Source organism: Limulus polyphemus, unplaced genomic scaffold (genome assembly GCF_000517525.1).
Source record: "Limulus polyphemus unplaced genomic scaffold, Limulus_polyphemus-2.1.2 Scaffold466, whole genome shotgun sequence".
In the NCBI taxonomy this organism is placed as follows: Eukaryota; Metazoa; Arthropoda; class Merostomata; order Xiphosura; family Limulidae; genus Limulus; species Limulus polyphemus.
The window spans coordinates 541,084-552,873 of record NW_013666076.1 but is presented as its reverse complement, the minus strand read 5'-3'; the positions used below and the strand labels follow the sequence as shown (position 1 = coordinate 552,873).

At 33.0% G+C, this 11,790-nt stretch overlaps 1 protein-coding gene across 1 annotated transcript in view; it reads left to right on the top strand.

The window, feature by feature from the left end:
• The window catches only part of LOC106458458 (GILT-like protein 1), a 32,931-nt gene extending 25,390 nt beyond the window's left edge, over positions 1-7,541 (top strand). The window contains exons 3-7 of the mRNA XM_013917974.2: positions 1,982-2,059; positions 4,109-4,204; positions 5,231-5,377; positions 6,924-6,992; positions 7,397-7,541. Of these exons, the coding sequence (XP_013773428.1) occupies positions 1,982-2,059; positions 4,109-4,204; positions 5,231-5,377; positions 6,924-6,992; positions 7,397-7,444 (438 nt within the window). The 3' untranslated portion in view covers positions 7,445-7,541. The remainder of the gene's footprint in view (positions 1-1,981; positions 2,060-4,108; positions 4,205-5,230; positions 5,378-6,923; positions 6,993-7,396) is intronic.
• Positions 7,542-11,790: the final 4,249 nt, after the last annotated feature.

The window sequence follows — 11,790 nt, the reverse complement described above, 5'->3', positions numbered from 1 at the left end:
TGTTGTTTCTCTAAGTTCGCCATAAGCCCTAATATAGCGCTTTGCTTCTCCTGCTGTTCTTAAACGCAGTATATCAGCTTTCTGCGCATCTGTCCAGCCTGATATTCTTGCTGCTTCCTCTAAGGCATCTATAAAACTCTCGACATCTTCTTCTTCAGTGCCATGATACAACGGTATGGCATTTGTTAAGTGTGTCGCGCCGCGGGAGCCTATCGGAGCGGGTCGTTCTGCTGCGGCTTCGGGATCGGCGTCAGCCTGCCTAGCGGCTCTAGGACGTGCGCCACCCTCATCCGTAGTCGTATCTACCCCAGCAGTAGCCATAGTTACTTAATTCTAACTTATTTCTAACTTATGCTACTTCGACGGATTTTCTTACTTTTTCCGTCTTTCTTTATTCTAACCAACCTTTTGTTAGCTACTCCAAAAATCCTCGAGACTGCGCCAGCTGAAACAGGTTAGCACTCAGGTGAGTTTAATTGTTAAAGTTTCAATTAAAACCAACCTGTTCACCTAATTTATTTGTGGAGGTCGTGACGAGTGGAGTCACAAGTCGCTAACTCCAGGAGTTTACAGTTAGAGTCAAGAATGTGAGTCTCAGACCAGCAATACTACTTATAATATCTTTTATTACTCTTTTATTACATCAGGAATATCACTTGATAGTCCAACTCTTTAATCGTTACTTCAAGTATTAACATTTATAACACTCTCAATAAAAACATATACTGTACAACTGATTTAGAGAGAGAGATTAGCATTATGAACAACTTCGACACTGCTAAGAAGGTTCCAACTCTCCAGTAAGGGCTGGAGGCTGGCTGGAGATCTAGGTAACTTCAGAACTCGCCGGAGGAACTCTGGAGGACTCTGGAGAACTGACCTTCCATCCTCAGACATGGGTTTTTATAGCAGATTTTCTCTGTCTCCTGGCGAGAGACCAAATAGGACACAGCATCACCCACAAGTAGTGCTGTGCTCCTATTGGCTGCTTAGGGGCAAGTTTTGGACTGTTCCAGCACCACACCCAAAAACCGTCAGGCGATTGGTCATGGTCAACTGCTGTTATCCGGCTGCCTACTTGCTTGTACTGCTACACCCATGTCCTGTAACTGATACTGCTTCAAAGCACGGTGATGATTCATAAAATCTAAACTTTTCTGTAGCTTCTATAGTGCTACAGAATCGAGGACAACACCCTCTATCCTGTCTTTGTACTTTATCTTGCATGTGCAGAACAGTGATGACTAACGAGGTGGTTGACTGTCACAGTAGAGGTGGCCGAGGGCATACAAATGAGTTAGCAGATACGAGGCTAGAATAAGTTTAGAACGACTGTAAGTAACAAACACGAGGCCAGGGCAAGTAAGTGATAGCCCACAGTGAAACTGCAGTATATAAAAAACACGGTTTCTAGCCCTGTGCTTGATACTTATCTTTAAAAAATAAGCCTTGATGCTATACTCTAACGAGAACAAGGAGAGGCTTGTGTAGTATAGCATGTTAGTTACTACACAAGCCTCTCCTTGTTCTTGTTAGTTTTTTATATGTCCTTCGAGTTGTTGACTCGTTATTTGTCCTTCGACCGATTTATCCTCTTTCTATCTCTCTTCTGTCTCTTTAACTTTTCTAGTTTCTAATATAACTTTGGTTAATATTGTTTTATTCTATTTAAATTCACAGAAGCAACGGATGAAATTTCCTCAGCAAAGGGAAATTTCTTCACACATGAGATAACTGGTAGGACAAATCAGACCTCTAGTGAAAATTGTTCCGCCTATATACAAACTGTTTTAAAGCAGGATTATAAAAGAGTACTTTTTTGTTGTTACAAGTTACGCGGTTTGGTGTTTTTTAGCATATGTAAAATATTAATATTTTGTTTAACTTTATTGTAAAGATTAATAATCCTAAAATTGACTTTAATTTTTGACGTAAGTAGAAAACACAGAAATAATTTATTTTTTGTTATTCTATACCCTAGACAAGGATGTTGAATGATGGAACGTGGTTTTTCAGCTGTCAACATGGTGAAAATGAGTGTTACGGCAACTTAGTGCAGGTATGTTCAAACATGATTTTGATCGTTGTGTTCGTTGTACCTAATATCTATCCATCTATAAAAACGACCGTGCCAAGCAATGAATCGGGGGTCCAATGTTCGAGACTCGCTGTACCCCTAATCGTGTTTCGCATTTTTAGCTGCGGAATGCGTTATATCGATGACAGTCAATTCCCCGCCCTCCCTCAGTTTTAGGACTAGCTGCATAGGTGGATGGGTGCTGCTTATTGGTTGCTCGCCCCCTTTCCCCTCTACTTAGCCCTACGCTTTTCATAAGGGACCGTTAAAATTGAAATAATCGAAAACCGTTAATAATGACCTGAAGTTTTGTAGTATGTATAGTATAAATGTGTGTAAGGGCATAAGTATCGTGTAATATATGGACAAAAACGATGTGTAACGAAAACATGATAGTTTCCGTAATAATTCTTTATTGCTACATCTTAAGTAAAACAATGCAATAACAAAATGACTTTTATGAAACTTCAGATTCCCAAATCAGCAAATGAAGAAAATGTTGTGAGAACAGTTTATGCTGATTCGAATGTAGATAAAGAAAACATTGCATAAGATTCCAAGCATATTTAAATTGAGAGGTATAAAATAAGGTTTTCGAACTTGGAAATCGGAATAAGTAAAACTATAAAATAAGGTTTTATGTACGAGAAATGAGTAAAAATATTTTCTATTAAATAAAGTATTTTAGGCTATTTTCAAATCGACTGATAAATAGTATTGTGTGAATAGTTTTTATATATTTTTGAAAGTTTGAAATAATTAAACATTTAATACGATAAGGTGTTATATACAGTTGTTTAGATTAGAAAACATCAACTAAAAATAATCTACCGGATTGAATTGCAGAATAAGAATAACTGTTAATTTTTAGAAGTAGAAATCGTAAGTTAAGAATAATGTTAATTTTTAGAAGTAGAAATCGTAAGTTAAGAATAATGTCAATGAAAAAGAAGTAGAAATCGTAAGTTAAGAATAATGTCAATGAAAAAAACTTGTATATTTTTGAAGGCAGAATTTTAGATAATGGAGATCCAGTAAAAGTAGACCAATAACCTTAAGGTGTAACTTTCTTGATCTTTTTTTTAGTATTTTAGCTAATTTTTCTAATAAATAAAAAGACATTTAGAATTTGTAAAAAATATAAAGATTGTGTAAGTGTCCACAGACTCCATCGGATTTGTAATCACTTATTTTAAAATATTTATGTACCAAACTACTTGTGTGCCCATGACTTTGTTGGTTACAGAGTCCTAAAAACTTGAGTGTAAACGCAATATTGCAATTAATCTTACTAATTATTGCTGGGGTTTCCTATGTATTTTACATAGAAAATGAACGATTTTAACCGGTTGTTTCGGTCAGTTCTTTACAATGAGTGTTGTATATAAGAGGTAAATACCGAACATGATGCAATATGAATGATTTGCTTAGAAGTTGGTAATTTAAGGGTAACATTTCTGTAAAGGATTAATTTTTTTTCCTAGCTTGATTGCTTTGTGTACTATGGACACTGGTATCGAAACCTAATTTTTAGCGATATAAACCTTCAGACTTGCCTCTGGTCGACTGAGGGGGCAATTATAAATGAAAATACTTGTGTAATATAAATCGATAATCGCACATCAATTGAGTAACTTTATTTAATATTTTAAATTACTCTACATTGCGATTGAAAGAGAAGAACCAAACCAGTTGATAAAGCATAAGGAATAATTACATTTTTTAAAATGGTCCAAGATTGTTAGTGAACCCCATTTTTATAGAATTTGTTTTTTTTTCTTTCTGAAAGACTTGTGCAATACAACTTTTGAACAACAAGATTGTTAGTGAACCCCATTTTTATAGAATTTGTTTTTTTTTCTTTCTGAAAGACTTGTGCAATACAACTTTTGAACAACAAGATTGTTAGTGAACCCCATTTTATAGAATTTGTTTTTTCTTTCTGAAAGACTTGTGCAATACAACTTTTGAACAACAAGATTGTTAGTGAACCCCATTTTTATAGAATTTGTTTTTTTTTCTTTCTGAAAGACTTGTGCAATACAACTTTTGAACAACACTGACCAGTCACTCTCCTTTATCCACTGCGCAATGTCCTCCCCACATCCAAATTCTGCAGGACCCAAGGTAAGAACCGTTGATTTTGTCTTTTTAAATTACCTTAATGTTATCGTTTTCTAGTTTTCAAACTGTAAATCTTTTATGAATAGATTTATTATATATTGTTTTCTAATATCAGTTACTAAAATAACGGTGTGAAATTTTCCAGTAGCATAATTATAAAACATTTTTATTAAGTTGTAAAATAATACGGAAAATATTAAAATTGAACGAAACTGGGATTTTTGTCCCTGATGAACGATTATTATTCAATACGTAAGTAATTGTTCACGCATATTATAATTTTTTTTTTGTTTTTTTGCACTGTTAAAGTTTGTAAAATTATATTTGGGAGTACAATCTCCAACTTATTAGTTTCCATCAATAGGAACTTGAAAAAAAAAGGTTTGTTACTTAATGGTTTAACAACGTTTATTATAACTCGGTAGTTTTGACAATTTGAATATAGTTTTATTGTCTAAAAGATACAACAACAACAACAACAATTGAATCCTCAATTGCTTAACTTCTTGGTTATAATTATTGTGTTTTTTTGTCATTGGTTCTCCATGATAACAGAAAAGGCAGCGACAGAACAGTGTAGATGTCTAAATGTAAACAAGATCTGAAATCCAGTAAAGTAGAGCAGTTGATTTTATCTCTCCCTGTCAACCGCACCAACCACATCTGATCTATATCCAAAATGTAGCAAAAACTATAGTTCTAAGATTGGGCTAATCATACTTCCTAAAACTCGTTTATAATGAAAGAATAATACTTGTCTTTATCGGTCTTTTTGTATATGTAACTGTTTTTACCGTACGTGTTATTGCGTTGTTGAACCATTCACATGGCTGTATATTTATTATTTAGTTTAACTTAGATTTTTCCGTAAATACTTGTTACATTTTCCCGAGATTAATTGTATATTATAAAAAGTAGTAAGTATTTCATTGTTAACTACTGTGTATCTTTGAGTTGATACATGGTTCTGAAAAAGTGCTTGTGACTAGTATTGTTTTCGTGTTATTATTAATTTTTCAAACTTTCTAGTGCGCCGACAAACTGAAGCTTGCATATGAACCTATTTCAAAGTGTGTAAACTCTGAGCAAGGAAATAAATGGCAGCATAAAATGGCAGAAAAAACCGACAAGCAAAAACTTCTCCACGATTTTGTTCCAAGAATAGTGATAAACGGGGTTAGTATGCCTTTGTTATATATGTATGTGAGTGAGATAGATAGAGAGCTGAAGTTAAGTTCGATTAGCGGAATTTGTAATGCTCACAAATACAGCATTTTTTATATAATTGCATGCATACCAAAGAATGCAACCAGAGGTTCAGTTTTATACACGTACATAATATGTATTGGAAGATCTACTGACCAAAATGAAATATTCAGCAAATAGAAAAAAGAAAATCTGTTAGAAGTGACGAGTGTAATACAAAATAAAATTAATGTTTGTTGACGCTAAGATTTTCCCTATTAGTTATTGCCTGCATCAAGTGAATTTATTTATATATTTGGTTAATATATGCTCTTCAACACCAAGACGATCTGCCATATAAGTCAAAACCTAAGGACTATTCATTTTCTGCTTTTATTTCCATGAAGTTAATGAGAACATGCTAAATTCCTACCGCATTACGTCACTGTCTTCTCGAAAACAAAACTCGTCGAGTGAATCAGTGTACTTGAATGATGAACAGGTGATAGGTGTATGGTAAAAGAATGTCTTTGTGAAGCAATAGGCTTGGTTACTACCGTGTGTCGAACCATAATAGCGATTCTTTTCATTTCCTCATGATTGCGTCTTTATTAGTAATTAAAACTGTTTCTGACCGAGGTATAAAGCGATTCCAGTAACATCGTATAGTTTTACTTTATATATTTACGTACGTGTGATATTACATATTATATATCATGTAAAATGTATGATCATTAAATTCGAGCAAGAGAGCATGTGGTTACCACCACCAATAACGTAAAGTGGGGCCGAGCGTGGCTGAATGGTTAGCATGCCGGAATGGGAATCTGAGGCTCCTTGGTTCGTGTCCCATTGCTGCAAAAATCGCGCTCCGCCTTTTATGTCGTCAGCTCATTATAAGACTGACGGTCATATCTCATTCTTTGATAAGAACAGTCCAAGAGCTGGCGGTGGATACTGTTGACTAGCCGTCTTCCCTCTAGCGGTGGATACTGTTGACTAGCCGTCTTCCCTCTATCAGTTCCAAAGTAGGAACGATTAGCAAAAGTAGCCTTTTTTTCAGACTTGCGCGAATATCCGAAACAAACAAGTAACATACCTGTAATTATACTAGATTGTGTAACATAATAAATATTAAATAAAGTAAAGCCAGGTCTCGGGGTATTTACGTGGGATCGATAAAATATGTATTTGTCTTCTAAAACACTTAACTTAGTCTATCTGGTACAGACATTGGTTGGCGAACATCGATTTCAGACATTACTTTATCCTATAGTAACTATACGATGTTGTTGGTTCATAAAGAATACTAAGTTGTTTTGTGTGTTTTTTCGTTTTCGACGTTTTACTTTTTAACCATTATTGAAAATGATAAGTGGGGGGGGGGGGGGTTTATAAAATAAACCAGATTCAAACTGGTTTATTGTAAATTATTTACAATTTCCCATGAACCTACTAAACTCTGTTAAAGCGCAAAGATTATGATCGTAAATAAGAAGTCAACTTCATCTTATGCGAATATTACTTTTTTTTTCAGGAATATTCTAGAAAAAACCAAAACAAAGCACTCTATGATTTCACGGGTCTCGTTTGTAAAACCTATCGGGTAAGGAACAATTATTATCACTTTCAGGATTCTACGAGTTGTGAAAAGCAACATAGAAATACTTAGAAAATAATACTACACAATTAACTTTACGATACAACTTTGACAAAAAAAATTATTAGAATAACAGTGAAAGCTTCAAAAATCTGAAAGTAAAAAAAATAAAAAATAGTGGAGATAGTTGGTATAAAAAATGTTGTTAAATTATCGTTTCCAAGTCAACGCTTTTACCGTAAAATGTGACATTTTCATTTCTATCTTGTGTCTAAAGTGTTTTAAATTATTTTCAAAACTCTTTCATATTTGTTCTCAAGAATACAATTTTTAACAACGAATTAAATAATTTGATGTAATACACTCATGATTTGTCTGAATTAGTTTTTATTATAATTTTTTTTGGCTAGGGTCCAAAACCAGAAGAATGTCATGAAACCAAAGACGACGATCTGTAGACTGAAACAAATGTAGTTTTAGGACAGAATAAGTATTTGCTGTTTGTTTGATTTTTCTTAATAAACTGGGGATTCTTATAAATGGTCAACAAAACTACATATGTGATTAAATGTTTGATTTTAGCTTTCGGTAAAAACAAGCCTTAAAATATTGTTTGTGTAGAAGAAAGTGTATCTTTACAAAAAAAGAAAAAAAATCAACGTTAGTAACTCTTTTAATGCAGCGACAAATTTGTATAGATTTATAAACTAACATTTATCCAAGTTTGGCTCACACGTGTATATAACTCCGAAAGTATTAAACTTTTGATTCTATTGATAGTAATGAAACATCACAATATAACTGGAAACATTGGGAAACATCCTACTCTTAAATGGCCCAATAAGATTAGACCAAAAACGAATGAATGATATTATTTAAACTCTACGAGGTTCATCGTTCATAGCATTGTACACTAAGAATTAATGTCTCCTTAAGAAACATAAATGCGCTCTGGTACTAGGTAAATGGCATATAACGTGCAACAGAAATGCTATTGTACGTTTAGGGCTGATATTAGGCTAAATGACTCCTTTGGCATATTAAAAACTATTTAAAATCCGGATATATTACAAGATTGATTAATTTCCATTGTGAAAGTATAATTTTGACTACCTCAAAAACAAGCTTCATTACACTAATTAATATAATACAGGTTAAATAATTCGAAGAATACTAATCCCATCACAGCAATGAAACCCTGCAACTCTGTTTCTTTAAAAAATATATTTTTTTAGCAATTAAAATTCAGTGTTTTTCACTTTCAGCCAGTATTTACAAATGTTCAAAATTTTTTTTTAGTTTCCCGGTAGGTCGGCGTTAAGTTTACGGATTTGCAAAACTTAAAATTCGGGGTTCGATTCTTCGAGGTGAACAGAGTGCAGATAGCACAATGTATAGGTAAAAAACACAAATATACAATTGCTTTTTAATTTTCCACCCCTGGATGTCGCTTATGTCGCTATTCCTTCATGGTAAGACTAAATAATTTAAGTGTTTTCAGTGGTACTGTGAAGTTTCTTCATTTAGTCTTTGTTTAATAGGTAGCGTAACATTTCGAAACCTTTAAAGATTACTATGTCTTACTTAGCACATTAACAGGAATTGACTTCAGATAATTTTTAAATTGTAAAAATTACCCAATGCTTCTAAACGTTTCCAATACGTATTAATTTAGGCTATGATGTGAATTTCGTACAAGAACCAGTATATCTTAATTATTTTTACAAGTCTCTCTCAGTAATTGTAATTACAGTTTTTAACTTGTTAAGGAAGGAAAATTTTTACCTGAAATGTTTTCTACCTTTATATTTCTAAAAGTTTTATCCCGATTATCAAACTACGTTTGAGAAGTAATTGTTGTACCAAGTTTTCATTGTTCAGGAGTGTCAGCATACAAGTTTATATAGTTATATATTATCTAAAACTTATCAAAATTGTATTTTCATTCTTCAAGGTCATATGAAAGTTATTTCAGTTCTAGTTTAAATTTACGGTTTTATAATAAAATGGTTTCTTGAAAGACTTTTTTTTACGTAGTGGGTGTTGCAAGATTTTAGCCATTGGCTTTCACTTTCAGTTAAATATTTTATTTAATTTGTAAAATAATCACCAGATGGCAGTTTTACCTAGTATCCGGGTGGTAATCTTGTAACACCTCTGAGGCTTTCCTAAAACTTTATTAGTTATTTCTATTTTAATTTTTGTATTAAGCTAGATTTATTTATTGTGCAAACTTCAAAATTTTAGAAGCATGTATTACTTAATCTATCAAGCGAATACATAATTATATCATTTACTCTCGTTAAAAATATTTTTATAGACAGTTAAACAATTATGTTAGACTTTGAGGCAGAAAAAATATTTTTATATTTATGTTAACAATCATTTTATTTCAAAAATTGTGATAAATTACGGATTTAATTTTAAAACAAAACTATTATAACGTTTATAGTAGAAGTAGCTGTGACTAACTTTCGACCTCAATTGTGTTATAATGATATCGTACACTATTAAGAAGTTTTAAATTATTTTGAAAGTATCGTAAAAATTGAATAACTTTGGATGATGCAATTATGAGCGTTTTATAGAATGAGTAATAGAGAATTCTACAGTATGAGATCTATTAATATATTAAATTATGTAATTGAACACATCTTTAGGGTACTAGAAAGATTTCCGTAAACCATGAGAATAGTGGAAAATATTGCCTTTAAAAAGTTCAGATAAAATACCAGCATAATGAGTTTTCAAAAATCCGGAGAAATTTTATTGCACCGATATTTTGCCAACTAAATATGATTATAGGTGTAACCACATGGTCACTGTATAAAACATTAGCTTAAGATTTTTGGCACTTTTTTTTTGGGGTCCCCACAGTGGTACAGCGGTATGTCTGCAGAGTTGCAACGTTAGAAACCGGGTTTCGATACCTGTGGTGGGCAGAGCATATTTGTGCTTAACTTCAAACAACCAAACTTCTCTTTGGGAAATTTGAAAGTGAATTTATGCAAAAGATGGACGATAAAATATTACAAACTGCACACACACACACACACCTTCATAAATTGTCACGCATTAATTCATCGTTGTGTATCTTTGTTTTTCCTACTCAGCCAGAAATATGAAAACAGGAAATGAAAGACAATGGTCATGTAGTGCGTGTTTCTAGAGACAAAGGCTCGTTCTTTCTAGAATGATTTAGTGGATATACACAACTACTCCTAATAAGCTAATCTTTATATTTCTAAGTAGTTTATCTCTTTCACCCCCAGTGACTCAGCTGTAAACTTGAGGGTTTATAATGGTAACATTTAGGAGTTGATCACTGCAATGACCGAAGCCCACGTGGCCAATTTTGTAACTTTGTGCTGGATAACAAATTCGCAGATTTTGATAACTTGTTCTACAAGTAGTACACATACTTGAGTGACGTGTTATTTAAGTTCACAGTTAGTCTTACAAGACTTTCATATAAATGAAGACCACCTTACAACGGGTTCTTGCAATGCCAAGGCGAAAGAGCGGAGCTTCTAAACACTGATGCTCTCACTAAAATAATTCACTGGCCGTTAATTCAAAGATAATAAATTATAAATAATAATGTGGGGAAGTTAAACTTTTAATTTTTTAAAGTTTGTGATGTAGCAATAACAGTGAAGAAATAAATTAGTTTTATTGCTGTGATATATGGAACAATATATTTGAATTCCTAAACAGCTGTACTGTTGACTGGTTTGCTGAATTGAAAACTTAAGGAGGGGGAGTGGTTGTTACGCTTGAATAACAAGTTTGTAGACGGTAGTAGTTCAGACAAACATATTATATTGGAATTTAAGAAATATTCTAATCAAATAACGTTACTTACAAACAGTCAATCCCGTTCGTATGTTTCAAAAAGTAGACATTTTTTTCGGAACACGTAGGATTAAATGACGTCATTTATAGCAAATGGTTTCAAAAAAACAGCCAGATACATATCCCTGCAAACACCTGGTGATCAAAGTTAGTCGTAACTTCTCTCCCTGTAATGGAGCTTCCATATCGGACGTCAAACCCGATTAAAATTCATCTCTAGGAATATTAGGCATTAGTATTTCTTAAACTGCATATCATGAATTTCTACCAATGTAAAAGGCATGTTACGTAGATAAAAACACAACATTGAGTTTCATATATACATTTTCTAAGATACAATTGTTTACAAAGTGGTACAAAGTTTATGGACTTGCAACGCTAAAGTCCTGGGTTCGATTCCCCGCAGTGGACAGAGCGCAGTTTTTTTTTTAAATGATTACTGTAATATATTTTTTAATAATTTTGTTTCACAATGGATACTGTTGTTGACCGGTTTGTCACAACTAGTTTGCAGCGTTACAGGTCTTTTCATATTTTTATTGTAGTCAGAAGTCTTGGTACAGTTTAACTACACAAACACTCTATTTTAGGTTTTAAAAAAGATAAAACATTCTATCATTTGCATCAGGACTTCACACATTTACATATATCGTGAACCACGATAGTGCTTCATAACTGGGATCACACAGGAATCTGCTTAAAACTCTAATAGAACATTAGGGCAAAATCCACCTTAAAAAGCAAACTTATTCTTCAAACAACACTCAATTTTCCTTTTCAATAGCTAAGACCACCCTAACATTGATAATAAGCAAAATAAATGAGTTCAGGATTGTTAGACAAAATCAAAATTAGCCCATTTATTCATAATATTATTATTATTGTTTCACAAGCCTACAGAAAAATCGGCAGGGTATTTTGCACCAAAACCTGGACAAATATATTATAT